This window comes from Entamoeba invadens (assembly GCF_000330505.1).
Source record: "Entamoeba invadens IP1 unplaced genomic scaffold scaff_1105074725643, whole genome shotgun sequence".
Taxonomy (NCBI): Eukaryota; Evosea; order Mastigamoebida; family Endamoebidae; genus Entamoeba; species Entamoeba invadens.
In genome coordinates, this window is record NW_004191777.1 from 820822 (window position 1) to 841582 (window position 20761).

General features: G+C 31.7%; 8 protein-coding genes across 8 annotated transcripts; 6 read left to right on the forward strand and 2 right to left on the reverse strand.

Moving 5' to 3' along the window:
• Positions 1 to 612: 612 nt before the first annotated feature.
• On the forward strand, positions 613 to 1531 carry EIN_086380 (hypothetical protein; the record flags this gene model as incomplete). The annotated part of the gene is made up of 3 exons (XM_004184664.1): positions 613 to 901; positions 942 to 978; positions 1117 to 1531. The coding sequence occupies 3 exons, from the start codon at positions 613 to 615 to the stop codon at positions 1529 to 1531; spliced, it is 741 nt and encodes a 246-aa protein (XP_004184712.1).
• Positions 1532 to 1651: 120 nt separating this feature from the next.
• EIN_086390 (hypothetical protein) lies at positions 1652 to 2329 on the reverse strand (the record flags this gene model as incomplete). Its single annotated transcript, XM_004184665.1, has 1 exon — positions 1652 to 2329. The coding sequence occupies one exon, from the start codon at positions 2327 to 2329 to the stop codon at positions 1652 to 1654; it is 678 nt and encodes a 225-aa protein (XP_004184713.1).
• A 241-nt stretch (positions 2330 to 2570) lies between these two features.
• Positions 2571 to 3782, forward strand: EIN_086400 (hypothetical protein; the record flags this gene model as incomplete). The annotated part of the gene is made up of 3 exons (XM_004184666.1): positions 2571 to 3113; positions 3159 to 3295; positions 3389 to 3782. 3 exons carry the CDS (start codon positions 2571 to 2573, stop codon positions 3780 to 3782), a joined length of 1074 nt encoding a protein of 357 aa, XP_004184714.1.
• A 91-nt stretch (positions 3783 to 3873) lies between these two features.
• Positions 3874 to 5235, reverse strand: EIN_086410 (hypothetical protein; the record flags this gene model as incomplete). The annotated part of the gene is made up of 2 exons (XM_004184667.1): positions 3874 to 4734; positions 4795 to 5235. 2 exons carry the CDS (start codon positions 5233 to 5235, stop codon positions 3874 to 3876), a joined length of 1302 nt encoding a protein of 433 aa, XP_004184715.1.
• Positions 5236 to 11372: 6137 nt separating this feature from the next.
• EIN_086420 (hypothetical protein) lies at positions 11373 to 12937 on the forward strand (the record flags this gene model as incomplete). The annotated part of the gene is made up of 2 exons (XM_004184668.1): positions 11373 to 11456; positions 11516 to 12937. 2 exons carry the CDS (start codon positions 11373 to 11375, stop codon positions 12935 to 12937), a joined length of 1506 nt encoding a protein of 501 aa, XP_004184716.1.
• Positions 12938 to 14786: 1849 nt separating this feature from the next.
• On the forward strand, positions 14787 to 15431 carry EIN_086430 (hypothetical protein; the record flags this gene model as incomplete). Its single annotated transcript, XM_004184669.1, has 1 exon — positions 14787 to 15431. The coding sequence occupies one exon, from the start codon at positions 14787 to 14789 to the stop codon at positions 15429 to 15431; it is 645 nt and encodes a 214-aa protein (XP_004184717.1).
• A 228-nt stretch (positions 15432 to 15659) lies between these two features.
• EIN_086440 (hypothetical protein) lies at positions 15660 to 17804 on the forward strand (the record flags this gene model as incomplete). The annotated part of the gene is made up of 1 exon (XM_004184670.1): positions 15660 to 17804. The coding sequence occupies one exon, from the start codon at positions 15660 to 15662 to the stop codon at positions 17802 to 17804; it is 2145 nt and encodes a 714-aa protein (XP_004184718.1).
• Positions 17805 to 17887: 83 nt separating this feature from the next.
• Positions 17888 to 20726, forward strand: EIN_086450 (Ras guanine nucleotide exchange factor, putative; the record flags this gene model as incomplete). The annotated part of the gene is made up of 2 exons (XM_004184671.1): positions 17888 to 18047; positions 18268 to 20726. Coding segments are annotated over 2 exons (2619 nt in total), but the record flags the coding sequence as incomplete, so codon positions are not given.
• Between the last annotated feature and the right edge of the window lie 35 nt (positions 20727 to 20761).

Sequence of the window (20761 nt, forward strand, 5' to 3'; positions counted from 1 at the left end):
TATTTTATATACACAAACTCATTTTTTTACTAAAAATTAGGATAATTGAAGAAAAAAAATTGAATCTTCTATTTGTTTTATTACGAATTTAAATTTACAAAAACAATATATTTATAATATAAATACTATATTGTATGGAAAAAAGAGTAGTTTTGAGGGTTGAAAAAAAAATTATCATTTTTAATAAAATAAATTGATAATATAATTAATTATTTTGATTCTATCACTATTTCTTATAGGTATAAACCATATTTTACTATAAAAAAAACTTATAAAATATAATATCTTTCTTGAAAAAAACTCAATCGTCGAAAGAAACCGAACCATTGTTAAAAATTATTCAAAAACAGAAACCAAGGAAAAAAGACTATTCCAACTCGTTTGAAAAAACACATTTGGGAAATTCAAATGTAAACATATTAAACTCCGTATTTGGTAGGATAATTGGATTAGATATAACAAAAAACTTTCATGACTTCCCATAAAACCAGAACAAAAACTACTTAAACTTCGAAAGTTAATATTTATAATAAATTTAATCATTTATATAGTAAAATAGAAACTTCAGTATTTTATAAATAGAAACATTTACCATCTCGTTATTTTAAAGTCATGGAAAATTCGTGCAACACCCCAATTTTCAACGAGATAGACTCAACACCGATTCCACCGGACATCGAAGGAGACAAAGAGTACCACCTCAAATTATGTCTTTGCCCACTTTGCAAGCATGGGATGGAGGTATTTGGCGCGAAGCGACCCGTTTCGTGGATCATGATTTGTCGTGTCATTTTGTACTCTCTCATGGAAATACACAAAGGGACTGTATATTTTTCGCTCAAAGACGACATCCACGGTTTTGTTGCGCAACATTGGCATATTTTCGGACAACTCGACCAATGTTTGTTCTTTTGAGTCCGATCTAAATGGCTCACAAATAGTCAAAACAAATCCCAACCGTTGGAAAAAAAGCTTTCTGTTTGTTATTTTCTTTTCTTCTTCTCTTTGGTATTTTCAATCAACACTGATGTCTCGTTTTCGAAATGGTTCAAAATATGTATATTCTGTTTCATCCCCTCTCTAGTTCAAAGAATTTAATTGTGAACTAACGCGTAGCGATGGACTCTCACACAGTCCATTTTTCCAGAGCGGCACGCTGACTCTGAAAAAGCCCAATTTCTGGAAATTGCGTCGTCGCGATTGCCCATGGGTTAAAACGAAAAAAACGGAACTCACCGAGACAGACGATGCCGAGGCAAAGGACGAAAAAAAGACACCGCGGAAGAGTGCAATTCTCAAATCACCGACGCTTGATCCGCAAACGATCACAACGAAAGAGAATGCACGAGAATTTCTGCGGGAGTCTGTTGAACGGATGAAAACACAACTCGACAAATGCCACGAGGTCTGTCAGGAACTTGTTAAAGACCCCACACATGCCAATGAGATGAAGATGATCGATGACCAACTTAATTACGTTCACAACTCGCTAAACGTCGTCTCCGCGAATTTGGAGATGACGCTCTTCTGATTCTCCAAATGCTTTGTTTTTGTATCAAAATTTATTACTTTTATTCCTTTATCAATTGAATCTTTCCACACATTTAAAAATAATGATTAATTATAGTAAATTATAATTAAAAATAGTAAATCATTTTGCAATCTGAAGAGGAAGTGAGTAAATGACATCACCAACTTTGAAGCGAATTTGAGTGACAATAAACGGTGAGAAGTCGAGTTTTGTGATTGACGGTGGCGGAATATCGAGAGATTTAATACGAGAAAAAAATGAGGCGTGGACAACTCTCTCTTCATTATACTTCTCTTTACAAAAAGCGAGTAGAACGGAGTCAACAACATCAAGAAGTTTTGAAAAGCTCTCTGAAACCGCAACAACACTGAGAAATTCTGTGTTGTTCTCTGGATTTTTGAGATAAACAAAATCAGTAAGAGAAACTTGAAACTCTGGAATACTTCGGACAAGCCGCCGAAGCGTTCGGACAAATACCGATATTTGGTGGTCTCTGAGGGAAAACTCTCTTGAAATTGTGATATGGGGGCTTTTTATCAACGTGAAAAATGTCCCTTCGAGTTGTTTTGTGAGGTCCGGGTTTAAAACAACTGCACACACATCGGTTGGAAGGTCTATTTGAACGGAGGAGGGAAAATCGCCGATACGAAAAGGCCTTTGGCGAATACGTGTGAGTTGGTCTTTTGTTGCTTTTTCTTTTGTTCCTTTTGTCCGTTGTGGAGCGTAAAGGCTTTGAAGTTGTGTAAATAGATCTGTTGCGCGTGTAGCATTTGATGAAATAATCTGTCGTTCCTCCATGTTATAACTTTTGAGATGGTTTGATTAATTTCAATTGAGCAAATACAACATTTATTGTGACATATTTACTATAAATAATAGTAAATATGTAATTACAATTATTGATAAATCAATAATTAATTAATAATTCTTTTCTTTTTTTTTTGTTGGGGAAAGAAAAGGCTGTTCAATGCGGAAAAAGTGGGAAAACCCTTGATTCTTTTTCGAAAAGAAAAGAGGGTAAAAACTCAAAAAGAAGACAATGCCTCGAACATATAAGCAAACGTACAGCCAAAAGCGAGCCAAGAAGAAAGAAGAGAGTCTCAAAAAGGCTGAGAAGCTCAAAGCGAACGAACTTGAATATAGAAGAACACCAAAGTCCTTTGTCATTCGAAGAGGACGTATCGGGAAAATAGCGCGTGATTTGGTGAAGGACACAAGATACTTGATGCTTCCAAATACAGCTATCAACTTGAGAGAAAGAGCTTCTAATACCGTCAACGAACTTAAAATGGCGGGTCTTGAAATGTGTGTGTCACACTTCTTGGTGTACTCATCTGCGTCGACTGGTCTTCACTTGAGAATTGCGAAGTTGCCCAGAGGACCGACCTGCTTATTTAAAGTTGAAGAGTACTCTCTCAAGAAGGATCTTCAAGCGGCAAACAACCTCACGTTATCACAGACTTCGTATGTCATGAGACACCCCCCACTGCTCATTTTGAACGGATTCAATAAAGGCGGGGAGGAGATGAAAACGGTCAGGACTGTACTTCAAATGATGTTCCCACCTATTCAAGCGTCTGTGGTTTGTTTATTTGAATTATTATGATAAAAAAGTACTTATTGATAGGCAAGACTTCATCAATTTAGAAGGGCAATGTTGTTCTCATACGACGAGAAGACGGGACTTATTGATCTGAGGCATTACCTCATCAAAACAAGACAAGCACATGAAAAACAAAGAAAAGAAGAAGAAGAAGAAGAAGAGTTTGTTCGTCGTATTAGTTGTGTAACAAATAGCATGGTATAAATAACTTACTCTACTATAATAGATGATGAATGAATTTAAGTAACAAATAGCGAAGATATACCAGAAGACAAAGTTGTGTTGCCAATAAATGAAGATGGCAAGGAAAACATCATGAAGAAGAAAACACTTGTGAAATTGGTGGAAATTGGGCCACGGATGACCCTGAAATTGTTGTCTATATTGAGCGACTTTTTGCGAGGAAGAATAGTATATAGATTGTATGACTACGACGACGACGAAAAGTGGATGAAAGACAACGCAGAAGTGTTCCAACAAGCGAAACAGGAGTATGTCGAGAACAAGGAGAAGAGAAAAGAAAAAGAGAAGAAAAAGAGAATGGACATGGAGAAGGACAAACAACGAATGGAGGAGGATAGTGAAAATGATGAAGACGATGTGTTTTATGATGACGAAGAACTTATGAAGATGGAGGAAGACAATTGATTGTGTCTGCTTGCTAGTTTTTGGTTGAATATTTCAATAGTATAATTAATAGTATAATAAATAGTAAATAACTAGATAAAATACAATTTACTTACAGAATAGGACCATCTGTTGGCTTCCAACTGCCTCCTCTTCTTTTTGCTTGTTTTGGTTTTCTCTTTTGAAGGACATCACTAGCTGACTCTTCTGGTTTTGACTCTGAGCAAAAAGAAATGGTCAATGGCACGAAAGGAATTGATTCAGAGACTTGTTTTGGCTTTGTTCTTCGTTTTGATTGCACGAGGATTTGTGGGGTTTGATTGCCATGGGATTGGATGAGTCTGTCGATCAGTGGTTCGCCTATTTTAAGAGAGAGTCGCTCTTTATGTTGAGTACATTCGAATTTTGAGAAAGGATCGGGGACATAGATTTGTGGTGTTGTTGTTGATGACGCGACCAACGAAGATGAAGGCGCCAAATTGTCTGAAGACCTATTATTCAATTTTCGAATAGTCTCTGTAATGATCATAATCACATTGTTTTTCTTCTCTGGAGTAAGGTCGAGTGGGAAGAGCAAATTTTTGAGTTCGTCGATTGACATCAGTTGAATAACATCTAACGAGAAGAAGCCATTTGCTATTAATATTTGACACGTCTCTTCATCCGTTATAGTGTCACGTAACACATCGATGGGTTCTTTATATATTGATGGCTTGTCGAAGACCAACGACTCATTTGAAAAAGACTTGACGCCCGTTGTTTTCGAAACCATTTCAGTGATGTAAGAGATAACATTGTCAGTCTCTTCTTTTATAATGTTCTTTAATTGTGTGCGGAAACTATAACACTTTGCCGACTTGAACTTTTTGGATAATCGCGACGAGTTCTTCTTTTGGTCAGGAAGGTCGGAGTGTAAGAAAATGGACGAATATTTGTTTGACTTGTAATTCGACGCTTTCACGCCACATGGATTCTAGTCATTAGTTTCATTTACTATTTCATACTATTTATTACTAGTAGGAAGAGAACAAACGAGAAAGACACACCCACCAACACTTTGCTTCTGTTTTCGACACGAATCAATCAATTCCATTGCAGCCATCGCACCTTCCCCAGACGCTATAAAAAACACATTTTCAACTTCATTGGTGTGAATGGCCAAATCAAACATATCAAGTAATTCACATAAGAAGTTACCAGGCGTGAATTTACTGTCTTGATAGAACCCGACATATTCAAAAGTGATGATGGGGATCTTGGTGACTTCCGCAATGACATCTATCGACTCAATAGCACTCACAAAGTGTTCGTCTAACGAATGAAAGTAAATGAAGATCGTTGTTTTGTTCAAGTCAGAGTGAGGGCTGACTATGAGATAAGGTGTACTGTTATACCCAATCCGTTTCGCGTTCTTTGGAATATCCACGTAACTCCCGGTCGACCCAACTACCTTCGAAGCATCGGCTAAATTCATATGTTCTCAAATTTGAGTTTTGCTTGTCGGAAATTATTATTTGTAGTTATCAGAAATAAATTTATAACGTAAATTGGTATATTTACTATACTAATAGTAAAATTATGAGATTGAGAAATTGTTTGGTTTCAAGAAAACTCTTCACTTTTTGTTTAATGATGTCGAAATATATATATTAGAATTAAACTACAACAAACTATAAAAACTAAAACGAGATTAATACTAGTATTTACCATTTAAGTATTTATAATTAAATTCTGAAGATATGAACTGTGTCTTTTAAACAATTAGAAAGAAAAGTGTTTATACGTGGAATTTTGACGAAGAATATTAAGTAAAAAGTATAAAAATATTATATGAAAGAAAATAACGCCAAGAACAATGTTTGTTACGATCTTAAAATTTGGTTGTGATAATTGTCAGTTCTAACATTTTTTTTAAAATATAAACTTTATTATAATATTATTATTAATATTTATAATTTAGTTTATTTAATTCAATAATAATATCTTTATTTTTGGTCAGGGTATCCCAAATTACTATGGATGTGCCAAATCTTTTTAGGCCACAAAATCGGGTCGCAACTCTTAAAAATAGAGCATTTTATAAATAAACAGACAAATTTTATTTTTTTTCTGAACAAATAAATTGTTAAATATTATTCAATTAATTAACAGATCAGTTCCAAAATTACAACATGTTAAAAATACGACATCTAGATTATTTTTAGAAATACGAACTGGGATGAAACAATTTTTAATTATTACACAAAAATTGATTTTGAATAAAACAAATAACTTTAAAATAACACAAATAACCTCTTACAACACAGAAATTATTTCTGACTTTTTTTGATTTCTCAGAACCACACTCTTAGATCCACTTTATCCTAAAATTGAATATTTTACTTGGTTGTTTTCGATGTTTTTAAACAAACTTATCTTTTGGAATTTGCGAATTAATATTTGAACTGACACACTTTTTGAATATAAATTTCATATCTGATAATACATCACAAAAACGCCAATAAAGGTTATTAAATAGAAACGAATTGAGTACGTAATATTTTTGAGTAAGAAGATAAATTGAATTATATTTTGTGTTTGAGTAAATAATGATGTTTTGATTTTGTAGAAAATCATATACCATCTGGTTTGATTTTTAAATTATTTGATTGAAATTACATAATTACTGATGATGTTGTAATGAAAGTGTAATAGTACTGTTCAATAATGTAAATGGCCAAATAGCAAAGTTGTGTGTATGACCATTAATACAATCATCATTGGCAATCAACCAATTGTTGTTTACCATATATTCCTTATTGGAATATGAAAATAAAGTGAAGACGACTTAAATAGTCACTTATGACTTTAATTTTTGTTTATGAGAATAAAATACAGAAACTTTTGCTTATGGGTTTTTGATTTTTTAAAGCAGATATTTTATGGATGAAAAGATGGGAATTCCAATGAAAACAAGAAAAAATAATCATGCAAATATTTTTAATTTATTCAACTGGACTAATATGTTTTTATGTTTCTTTTTATATATATCATAAATAATTCGGTCTTTTCAAAATTATTGGAAAAAATCAATACATTTGATATGTATGTGTGCTCTAATTCTGGTAAATAGTTTATACTTTCTCTTGTGTAAAGTTTTGTTTTTAAAAACAAAAACAAATTTTAATGATATTTTGGCATATAAAAACAAAATAAACATATTAAAGTTTACAAAAAATATCAATTGTTGTTGAATAAAATAAAATAAATTATTGATTATTTATCACACAAAATAAAAATGCTGTATAACATCAACTAAGGCAATTGATGTTAGAACTATCATGATCACAAAATTTGATCAATGTTTGTTGTTTAAAGATTCATTTTTAATCATTAAATATTCAAAACATAAATATTAACCAGGAATAAGTAAGTATACATATAAAAATTATAATGTGTATATGATTTAAAAAGGCTTTTTAAATCAAGTAATAAGAGATCAAAAACAAAATCAAAGTATAATTTGTTTATAAATTATCATTATACAATTTGAAACTTGATGTTTTGAAATTTAGGTTTGTCTAAATATGTATTAATATGGTGTTCTGTTGGTTAAAAAATAGTTATAAATTATGATTAACAAATAAAAACAATAGTATTCTTTTATTTGTAATTTTCTTGTCATACATTTTCAAACTTTTTTAAAAACATTGACAATAACAACTTAATTGTGTGTATTTGATTTGTCAAACTTGATTTTATCACAACATTTTTTTTAAAAAGACCCCATCAAACTTCATATACTTGTTGATTATTATTTATTAATCTTTTAAAATAATAATAAAGACATTCTTAATATGGTTTTATATTTAAAAACCACACTCAACTCAGATAAAAAATAAAATAATGTGTTAAAATTAAATTATATTTACTTATAGAGTAAAAATACAACTTCAGTTAAAATTTGTTGGATCAAATACAAATATATAAATATAACACCCCTTTATTATAATATTTATACAATTCAAATTGGTATTGATAATAAACAAGTTTATTCAAAAATAAGTTATAACAAAAAACAACAAATTCAAATATAACTGTTTAATGAAATTAAATAACCACACAAGTAATCAAAAATGTTATATAATCATAGGTGAAGAAATAATGTTTATTATTATATATATTAATAAACAATAGAATAAAATCAATGTACAGTCAAAGACGTTTATTTGTCGTAAATATAAATATTGAACTTATTATTTGTTGCACAAATAGCCAATCATTTGAGTGTACGACAATTGAATATTTTGTTCTTGAACATGTAACTTTTGTTGAATTGAAAACACTTTTTTAATAAAAATAAATTTCAATATTAAAAAGAATTTTCTCAAAATTCACTCATTTACAACAAATAGATACGTTTTATTGTTGGATTCACGACAAATAGACGTTTTTGACTGTAAATATAACACATAACATTTTTTCTTTGAGAATTAACAATAATTAATCTTTCTATCCCTCAAAATTTATTAAAACTTTATTGTATGTAAATTCAAAATTCAAATAAAACGATTAAAAATATATTTTTACTAAAGTTTTGGGGTGCTCGAATTTAATTTATTAAAAATTAAATGTAATTCTTAAATAAAAGGTAAGATTGATCATTAATTTTAATTAAATGAAATACTTAATACAATCAGTGGTATATTGTTAAATATAACAAGTAGATTGTAATAAATATCTGTAAGCTAAAAAAATAAAATGTAATTTTAAAATACAAATAGAATTAAAATTATTTTTATAATATCAAAAAAACTGTTATGTTCAAATAATTTACATCATTCAAACTACATCAATATATATATATTCTGAATTCTAAATCCTAAACTTTACTCAAATGTAAAATTTTAAACAATTAAATTAATATTATGTATAAAATTATTTAATTATTTATAACAACTTGGATAATTAAACAAACATGATATTTTTATTCTGTTTGATCATTTAAAAATTTACACCAAACATTATTTCTTATTAAACAAAAAAAATATAAAAAAACTGCAATAAATTTGATTATGTATAAATATTGTTGCTATATTTTGTCAAACACATTAGATGATTTTCCAAATACATCAACTTATTATAATTAGTATTTAAACAATTAATTACAATCAATACTAAAATTGACAGTTGATTGACTATCATAGGCCATTTTAAAAATAGTTGAACTTGTTTTTAATATAGCTTTTGAACATTTTCGAATAACCTTAATAATAAATTATCTCTAATATATGTATTTTACAAATTATGTTTTAATCAAAGATACAAATATTTTATAACAATTTTTTATTTGTCTTAAATTGAAATATATATATATATTCAAGCTATTAGCTAGTGAAAAAATAATATCAATTGTAACATATAAAATAAATGTTGTATTTCATTACACATATCATAAAACGTTTAAACATATTAAAATATAAAATTTAGTCTCAAAATTAAATACCAGTGATAAATTTTAAATGTAAAAACAGAACATAAACAATTTTCATTTAATAATATAAAGATTTTTCAAATATCGTTCTTTTTTGTGTTATTCAAATTATGTTTTAAGAACAATACTCTGAAAAATTATGTTATTATCTATTAATTCTGTCTTATATATTTTTTCAATTATATTATTTATCCAATTAATGATTTGAGTTAAAATGTTATTTAATTCAACTCAACAAAAAATAATTCTCTGTTTATTGTCAATATTGTTTTAACTGTATGTTTTAAAAATGATTAAAAACACAATCAATTAATAAATAAAATGTATATAATTAAAAAGCAATTTTTAAAATCAATTAAAATAACCAAATATTAATGTTTTTTGTCATTTTTGTTTAAAGTCATCGTTTCTAAATTTAATAAAAATATTATTATACATAACGGTTAGTAACTCTTCAATGATACGATATACTGAACACAAACAAATATATTGTTTTCAACTCAAAAAATTGTCTGTTTTAATGATCTAAATTAATTGTGTGGTATTTTATGTTCCGGTCTTTAATTACTTGTTTACACATGAAAATATGAAAAGTTTTGATATTTAATCATCCAATCTTAAAATTGAAGATTGATGTAGAATCAATTGTTTAATTTGTTGTTGGAATATAATTATAATGATTATTTTTTGAATCATTTATAACTATCGTTAGGAAATGTATATATATGTTTTACATATTGATAATTATGAAAGTGTTAATATTAAATCACTTGATAAACACAAGTGTAATGTTAATAGATAATAAATATTTTTTGTGTAATCATTTTAAAAATAACATATCACAACATTTTATAAATTAAAGACCAACAGAAAATTGTCGTACACTTGTGATTTTAGTATCAAACAAACCAAAAAATCGGATTATTTTTTCACTTATAAAATTTGACTAAACAATCAGGAAAAAAATGGGTTTTGAAAAAATAATAACCCGACTTTATAAAGAAAAATACCATAAAACAACTTGTAAGACTATTTTCTAATGTACTACAATTTTGTGGTGCTCTTTATTTTGAAATTTTTATACACGAATACTCGTATTCAAATGTATTTGGATTCAAATAAGAATAATGAATTCGTTTAAACAATTATTGTTAATAATTTGTGTTATTTAATGAGTTTTTAATTAAAAAATGGTGTGGTAATAATCAAAACAAAATACGTCAAAGGTTGGTTTTTTTAATATTTTTATATGTAAAATAGTTTCTAATACAATATGATTACAAAAATATATTTTTAATTATTTCTGTATTTGAATGAAAATATCTTTGTTTGTAACTTATAATAATAATAATCAACATCATATTATCCAATAAATAGAAGACAAACTTTAATTAAATGGACAATTTAAATAAAGTTTGTCATATATGTACATGTTCTTAAACTGAAAAGAAAATACTTTATTTTAAAAACACAAAACAATTATTACCATTAAAAAAACAGAGTAAAAAATTTGTTGTTTTACGATCTTAATTGTCTGTAATAAACATCATGATATTTGATAATACATATTAGTGTGGAATTGATTTTTGATCACAAATAACGATGTTTGTTTTTTGGTATGATATCATTAAAGGAGTTGTTCTTTTAAAAAAGTATTTTTCTATTTTTTTTACACATTTCATATTTTATTTGGCATTTATTTTTTAAAAAGTCTTTAATCTTTTTTAACCAAATTGATCTTTTTTCCTCTTTGTTTTTTATTCCAATTCTAATTTTATTTTTTTTCTTATGCTTTTTCCTCCATTTTTTTTTCTGCCAAATATTTTTAAATCAACCAATCCGCAAAAAAACGGGAAATTTTTTTTTTCATTAAAAAACAATCTTTGGGTATTTTTTCCCGCCAGTTTGCATTAAATAAATAAAAACAAGTTTTTTCATATAAAATTCTGCAGTTTTGGGCTCAATAGCTTATTTTGGGACACCCTGTTATGAAATAGACAATGAAAAAAAGACTAAATTAAGTGATGAAAAAAAAACTTTAAATTGGAACTACTCAAAAATGTGATTTGTAAAACCACAGGAATAACAAAAGCAAAAAAAAACTATAAAATATTAAACAGGTATAGTTATGAATAACTATGACGAGTAATATGCCAGACTCGTTTTTTAATAGAACAAAAATAGTAGGTATTTGGGACTTTTGTTGGACTTTGTTTGGTTTGGTATTTCAACGATTATATACTTTTCCCGATAATTTAAGCAAAAACAAACAACAAACAAGCCACAAATCGGGTTAAATTCTAAGTTATTGGAGTGGGATTTAATCCTCTTTTTAAAACCAAATTCGCTGGAAGTCCAAAAGAAAACTTCAAAGAACAGACAAACAGCTATTGACATGGACGTAACGACTTCCACGCTTATCAAATCACTTCTTTTGGAATTGATAAGTCCAAAGCTTCAATCTTCTCCAAAAGATTTGACAGACAAAGTTAAAGACGAGATATCAAAATACACTCACGACGTCACACTCGAACCTTTCACAACACACGACTATCTTACAAAGTATAAATACCATATGATATCTGTATTCTTCTTCATATTGGTTCTCATCTCTTTAGCTTCCCCAGCAACTACCAGTATCATTTCCGTCCTCTTTGTCTTCTTTCATTATTTGGTATACCACGCACGCTTCTTTGATATCACAAAGTACTTACCTGGGAAATCCGCAAATAACATTTTTGCATACCTCCCCACAGAAAATGTCGAAAGTGCAAAAACAGTGTTGGTTATAGCACACACTGATAAGACCAAAAAGGACGTGAGCCGACGTGGTCCAGTCATCCAAGTCATTATGAACGTCGCAATTTACTTGTTGACGCTTTGTGCGTTAATTGGGTTTGTTGGGGGATTTTTCTTCGGAGACTATTTGCTGTATCCAGTCATCTCAATTTCGTCAGTCCTTTGTGTCATTCTGTCGCTGAGTATAATTAAATACTCGGCGTTAGGGGATATACAAGGTATCGCAACAACATCATGTGCGATTGAAATCTTAAACAAATTCAGTGGAAAATACGGGGGAAATTCCTGCGACAATTCTGATAAAAAAGAAAAGCAGAAAGTCAATTTAGCAATTTTAATTGTTCCAACGAATTCAGAAAGGCACGAAGGAGTTAAAGCGTTTATGACAACACACGACAAAGACAAGAGAGTGAATCCAGAGAGTACCACAGTCATTTGTCTCGACCAATTAGACGACAGCGGTAATATTCGTGTTTTAAAAAGAGAAGGATTTTCAGTGTATAACACCGAAGTAATGCAACGACTTGTCGAAGCATCTCAAGAGGAAGGAATCAAGTTATTTGAAACCATTAACATACTTCGAACACCATTCACTAATGCATCAGAGTGTAATAAAATATATAAAGTGGCTGCCATTCAATCATTATGTAGAACATCGACTCGGGTCGAAAGAGATGGTATAGAGTATTTGGCTAGTCTCGACGGAATCGAGATGATGATTCATGAGGATCAAATTAAAACAATAAACGATGTTTCTGAAGTCATCATGAAATACATAACACTTGAAGAAACACCAATCGGTGACAAAGAAAACACTTCTAAGAAGTCAGAGAGTTTCGAGGAAGAAAACACACACTTTGCAGAGGACAAAGGTCTCCTCAATTCTGTAGTGATTGATGATTAAATTTTGACTCGATAATTTTTTTAATTCGATTGTTGGTGGAACTTCAATGCACCTTTAATCATATTTCTGAATTTTAAAAAACGTCCGTTATTTTTTTTTTTTCAAATCAACATATTTTTAAAAATTTAATAAATTTTTGGTTTCTATTTCTATTTTTGAATAAAACACTCCAATAATTTACTATATCTTATTGTGTAAGTTACTTAACTATAATTTCAAGAAATTATTATTAGAATCTTCTAATAAAAAAATATTATATAATAGTATATTTATACTATGAAAAAAGTTTATTATATATTTATTATATATATATAATATATAAAAAAATAACTATTATATTAATTATTAAACAAATAAATGGAAACTCCAATTTTTTTTTATAATTTATTAATTAGTTTTAATTATTAATGTTTTATTAATTGCATAAAATAATTAAACCTGATTATACACACAAAGTTTGTTTAATATGACTGCCATTCTTAACCTAAGAACGCTGATTCAAATCCACTTATTTTCTATCCCCTCCCTTTGGGACCAACTGGAAAATACTATTTATTATTTCTTTTTATACAAAAAAATAAAATCAACAAATAATAAAAACCATACTTATTTTTTTCTTTTCAATTGATACATTATGCGCGGAAGTGTTCATAACAGCACCAACATCAAAACCTTTATTTAATGTTGGTGCTTTTTCTTATTGTTGATGTCTCAACAATAAAAAACAATTGTTGAGACAAGTGTTTTTTAATTATCATTCTGAGTGTTCAAAGACGTGTTCTTTATTAAAGTCGGAATCCTTTATTGAACTTATCAATTTGGGTTAGTTAGTTTGGTTATTTTTGTTTTTTTGTCAAAAATTATTATATTATAATATTGATAAAATATAATTATTTTAAATAGTTAATTTTTATGTTAATTATATTTATTCAACATCTGTTTTTTTCATAATTAAAAAAGTGTATGTAAATTCAAATCCTATAATTTTTATTATTTTTTCCAGTTCCTTCTTCCTAAGGTTAATACAGTAAAACCTCCCAAGAGCGGTACCTCTGAAGAGCGGGTTCTCTCAAGAGCGGGCATTTTTTAGACCGAAACTAAAAATAGAGTTCTCTATCGAGCGGTTTTTAAGGTTTGATTGGCTAAAAATGCCCGCTCTTGAGAAAACAAAATTACCACGCCCTCCCGCTCTTGGGAGGTTTTACTGTATAGATAATCACTGGATCATCAAAACATAATTAAAAAAGCTGTCGTTTTTTTGACTCGCTTATTATTACCTTCCATTTATTCAACAATCATAGTTGGTAATAAATGTACTACAAAACGGGATATTGTCGAAAATAAATTCTCCACCCATGCAGTTTGGCAAAAATGGAATACCAAACCCATAGAAAATATTACTAATTATATTTCCCGACTTTCATGGATTTTTTCGGAGTTTTCAACACGATTTATTCGAATAAAAATAAAACAAGAATAATGGACGTTTTTATTCAACACTTTTGGGCCATTGAAAGTTCAAACCCAAAAGTGCATAATAACACATTAAAAAAGACTATAAACAGCATAAATGAGATCATTGAATTTCAGACTATTTGAATGGAAATATAATTGGCGGATTTCAAAAGAGTTTAGTAGACAAAGAACTTGAAAAAGAAACAGGCTTGAAAAAGATTTATAGAAAATATTACTCAGTGAGAGGTGAAATAACTAAGAAAAGTGCCCAACTGAAAATGAAAAAAGAAACTAAGGAACTTGTTAAAACTTACAGAAGGTTTTTCGGAAGAAAAATAATGATTCTGGCGGATATACCGACGTTCGTATTAAGACAAGTCATCCAATCGATTTGATGATGAAGACGTTATATGAGGAGCGCTTCAATTTAATGCTTTCTGCTTTACTTCGAGATATCCCGAGTTTCGAGTGCACGTTCATTTCATCTGGTAATATGTTTAACTGTGAAGTTCATGTAGAGAATGAACAAGCAGCTAAAATGGTACTTCTTTTAACAAGTTTTTTTGACTCATATCACTATGTAGTTCTTAAAGATACTTTGACTGAAGACGAACTTGCAAAGTACGCACTTTTTTTTAAATCTTCAACGGCACCATTTCACTCGTTAATTACCCGAGTTAAAGACAAAAAAAGTGGCAACTCACAACTGATAGGGTGTGTGGCTACTTCGAAAGAAGTTAACCCATCTATCACTGATGACTGGAAAGAACAACTCATCCACTTCATTGATAATGCAGATGTCGTTCCAGACGTTGCTCCACCACTCCCACCTAAAGGTCATAAAAATAAAAGTCTCCCACCGTTACCACCTCAAGAACAACAAGAAGGCCCTCCTCCTCCACTCCCACCAAAGAAGTATGAAGGGTATAAGAAAAAGGACTTACCCCCTTGCCCACAACCTGAAGAAATTGAACAACAAGAACAATACGAGGAACATAACACGGAACAAAATGAGTACCAAACACAAACGAATATGTGAAAATACAACAACAAGACGTTGCGCCCCTGAACTCCAAAAGCAAGAACTCGAAAGGAGAACACAAAATTATGTTGAAAAAGCTAAACAAATACTGAAAAGAGTCAGATCGTTGAAAATAAACAGGAACTCTCCCCTCGACTCAATAGATTCTCGTTGAGTTGTGACGCTTCAATTCAAAGCAATGACCAAACAACCACTAGAACACATAGAGATACAAAGGGTAGAGCTATGACAGTGTATGAAAAAGAAGAGGATGAGTATTACGAAGACGTGTATTATGGAGATGGCTATTGGGGGGACGATGGTTTCTATTACGTGTACGACTATGAAACTAAAAGGTATTACCAAGGGGAACCTCCAGAAGACGACATTTATAGAAGTGAAAGTGTTGGAGAAACACAACACGAAGAAGGCCAATATAACGAGAAAGTAATTGTCGAAGAGGCCGATATAGTCGAAGAGAAACAACCAGCTCAAATTGTTGAAAAACAAGAAGCTCCAATAGAAGAGAATGTTCCACTGCAAGATACTAAAGAAGTTAAAGACGAAATTATTGAAGAAAAACCACAAGTAAATGTTAATGAGAATCACAGCATTTCCATCTTAAAACCAGTGGAGAAAAAGACCGAAAAGAAGATAGAAAAACCAGTGGAAAACCCAATGGAAAGTGCTCCATTCGTCAAATTGAGAAAAGTCGAGAAACAAAAACCCGTTGAAACGCCACAAGAAGAAATACCAAAAGAGGAAGGGGCTCCTTTTGTTAAGTTGAGGAAAGTAGAAAAGAAAGAAGAGTCTCCAATGAAAAAAGAAGTCACCGCTGTTGAAGAGAAAAAAGAGGAAGTAAAAGTACCTCCAAAAGTTAAAGAAAAGGAAAAAACTCTTCAAAATTCACCACAAAAAGAGCTTAAAACACCCGAACAACCAAAAGAAAAAATCAAAACTGAAGAACCAAAAATTGAAGAACTTAATCAAAAAGCAGCTGAAAATGTGTCTGAAAGTACGATTGAGACTATAAAAGAAAATGAAGTGGAAAAGGTTGTTGAAAAAGAAGAAAAAATAAAAGAAGCAGTCAAAGAAGAAAATAGTGCCGTCTTACAAGAAGTGAAAGAAGTCCAAGAAACTGTTGTTGAATCAAAATCAGAAGAAAAAGAAAAGGTAGTTGAAGCAACACCAGTGGAAGGATCTTTAGAGACAAAGCCTGAACTTGTTGAATCAAAGAAAGAAGAAATAAAAGAAGAAAAGAAAAATGATGTGGTTGATAATTTGGTTGATGCGCTGTTAGTAGACGAACAATTTGTCCCAAAGTCTGGATTTGATGATTTACCAAAAGAAGAAACAAAAATAGTCGAAGCACCAAAAGAAGAGAAAAAAGAAGAAGAACCGACAGAACCAAAACCTGAAGGAAAAGAAGCTTCAGATGAGGCTCAAACAGAGGGAGTGACACAAGAGGTGAAAGAAGAGGAACCTCCAAAGGTCGAACCACCACGGATTTCTGTCAACGACTTGTGTGAAGGTGCTGTCACACGGCCATCTGTTGCACGACGACCCGGTCGTGGGGGTAAAGGAAGAAAAGCTGCTTCGAAGAATTTGATAGACACGCACAAAGCGATGCGGACGGAGACAAACGACAAAGACGAAGAGAAGAATGGCGTTCCCAAACTGGCTAAAAGTACTGTTGAGTCTGTGAGTGAAGAAGACACTCAAATCAAACCGAAGAAACCGATGGGGATATCTATGGGTGGTGGGATGATGGGGATGCCTGCAATCACATTAGCCGACCTACAAAAGGGTAAACAACACAAACAACCCAAACCTGCTTTATCACCACGTAAAGCAGTTGAGATGCGTAAAAAGGAGGAAGAAAAGAAAGAAGAGAAGAAGAAGAACAGTGGAGGACTTTTAGGGTTCTTAAAGAAAGAGGAGAAAAAAGAGGAGAAGAAGGAAGAACCCAAGAAAGAAGTCAAAAAAGCGACGAAAGAAGTGAAGAAAGAGATCAAAGAACCAATTAAGGAACAAAAAGAAAACAGTAATACTCTACCTTTCCAAGTCAAGCTGCGTACTAGTGGATCCGGTCCTAAGACTACACCACCAGTACCAGCCCAACAACCATCAACACAACATGTACAAAGAAATTCATTGGGGAACGCATCAAGTGCACTTCACCCAGTCGGTGGATCTAGCACATTGAAGAAAGGAAATTTAACTGGTCCACAAAGTTCACCAACACCATCGGGAAGCTCATCGACGTCGCCATTTTCAGTGAAATTGAAATCGTCGTCCTCAAAGACGGTAGTGAAGTCGACTAGTCCTAAAGTGGAAGAAGAAGGAGAGACGGAGTTGCAGAAGAAACTCAGGCTTAGAAGAGGAAATTAAGTTTCACACATTTATTAATACTTTTTTGGGTTTGGAACTATAAGAGATAATTTTGTGCGAACTTTTTAGTTCTCAGATATTTCATGTCAACACCAAACAACGACACCACTGATGATCAGAAGGATCTATTCCGAAGGTCACAAGTCATCCCAAAAAGAAAGAGAGAGTTCATCATCGTCGGTAATAAAATTGCGTACGCAACACAAGACGCATTAGTTAGTTTCATCTCGGAGTCTTGTTGTGGTTTGTCGTTTTTCATTTCTGATATTTTCGAATAGGAACAGATACATTTGTTTCATGTTGTTCTTTATCGTGTAAGAGCGATAAATTATAGATACATTATAACTTGTATACTAGAATAATATAGTAGTAAATGGAATTAGAAATTCAATCCGGTTGAGTCAAACTAAAAATAGAAAATCATTATAGTATAGTTATTTAATTAATGATTGTTAATATATAGACAACGTAACTCGAGAGGCGTTTGTATTCACATTTCGATGTTACACAGAACAGAACGTCGTCTTGCAAAAGTTTTTGGAGATATATCAAGCGAACCCAAAGCAACACGAAACTATTATAGATATCATGATACAATATATCTCTAAAGTCATGACAATATCTGATAAGACGACTTTGGACTTAATGAATACACTCATAAAACTCCATCATATAGAAGACCCAGCTAAGGCAGATTACTTGGAGGCGTTACTTTCAAAATCTCAAACGCAAATATTTATCCCTCCTACAACAGCTGATACAACACTTTCTCAACAAATGTTTGACTTGGACTATTTGAGACAACAAAAAGTATTTGAACCTTCGAAGAGTCCACAACCAAAATTTGGCGAAATTCCGCCATCAAAATCGCCAAATTTACAAAAGCAGTCGATTGTCATTGGACAGAAACCAATTTTGGTCGACAACCCAAGTGCAGTCAAAAAGGTCTCCGACGACTTGCAACAGCCGACTTCTCGTGTCCAGACATCTTATTTTGGGAATGTGAATTTGTCGCAGACAGTGGCTTACCCCAAAACAGATCGTTCAAACGTTCGAACTAAATTGCCACAAACACTTCCGATCTATTTATCCGAGTTGGACTTCATCAATATACCCGCAAAGGTCTTTGCACAGCAAATCACATTAATCGAGTTCAACAAGTTCATTGCGATTCCAATCTCTGAGTTGTACTTTTGGGACTCTTCTCAGAGAGAAAACTCTTCTCCGAACATCATGGATTTCTTAGAACACAACAAAAAGATGTCGCATTGGTATATCCAACTGTTGTTACTCTCACCGAAATCAAGAAGACTCCAAGTGTTACGCAGATTAATAGAGGTTGGAGTCCGAATGAATGATTTAAATAACTGGAGTGGCTTGGTAGAGGTCACTACGGCACTTGATGCGTTTCCAGTGTATAGGCTTCAGAAATTATTTTTGCAGTTAGACGAGAACGACATCGAGAATCTGAGGCGAATAAAAGAGATGGGGAGTATGGACGAATTGTTAATGAACGACAATGGGATCATCCCTGGCGCTTGTGTTCCATTTATTCAAAAGTATTTAAAAAAGTTTGTGGACATCAATAAAATGATGCGGCCGAGTATCATGGCGAACGACTTCACTTTGATTAACGTGGAGAAGTGCAGAGCACTAAGTAAGTACATTATAGACTGGATTCAATGCACGAAGTATCCGTATCCATTTGGGTGTAATACTATTATACAAGACTGGATTTATAATTGTTTGGAGTGTGTAAAGTGTGAGGAGCGCATCGAAGCTGGGTGGAGTCTTAAAATCGAGCGCAAAAAGTTAAATGAAAGTGGGGAGAAAGTGTGTGACATTAATTTGCTTGAGTACTCGACGGAAGATATGGTCTTCCCCAATCGCGTGCAAGTTGGGGTTGGGTTGACGATATACAAATTGATGAATTTTTTGAATACGTCAGGGATCTTTGTGTTACTCCCAACACCAAAAAAGCCGCAAGGAATGATATTATCAATAGATGACACCATTGGTAATATCATACTGAAAACGCAGAATTACATGACTGAAGACTCGATGTATGGCATAGTGAAAGAAATTGTCGAAATCAAAGTTGTCTTGGCTTCACATGAGAAGCCGACGGACATATTCCGATTAAAAAGGATATGGGTGGACCCGACACAGAGTGTAGTGCAAAATATCATTTGGATCAAACACGTGTTGGGTATCGAAGACACGTTTGAAGGGGAATTCTATGATGAAAAGTATCTGTTCTTGTGGAGAGAAGACATTTTCTCGCAATTCCAAGTGCTTTCGCCGTTCAGTAAGAATGTGTTTAAGACCGATGGGGTACTCATGTTGGTACCAGCACGAAATGTAGTAGCTCCAATAGACTTGGACAATAGTGCAGAGAGATTTGAAGTGACAATGGGAGTACTGGAAGGTATTGAGTCTGATAATAAGACCAAAATGACGTGTTACACGATGGTCATGAGAAACTCGTTACTGTATTTCTATTCACAAAAAGATACGCATGTGATAGCATTAGGGTATTACAAAGTGAAGGTAATTTATGATGTGAAACGAGATGAAAACCTCATACTCTTAGTTGAATGTAGTGACTCTTCTGAGATGAATGGGGTTATTATTATTCTTGATAAAAGTAAAGTGAAAGAAGCGACATTCTCGACACTTGATTTGGCAGAGAAGTTGTCACAGTTTTGTGTGTCGTCACAAGGGAAAAGGTGTATAGGTGTTGCTCTTGAGAATTTAGGTGGGAATGGGATACCACGGATATACGACGAGTTGTTGAATTGCGTGTTTACAACCGAGGACTTAGCTATGAGTGATTCCTATTTTGATATCACATATGCACCTAAAAAGTTTATGGAAGGGATGCTAAAAATAGAAGATGGTGTTATCCCAGCCGACCCAATAGTATGTTCGCAGCTCTTAGTTTTATTATTTAAAAT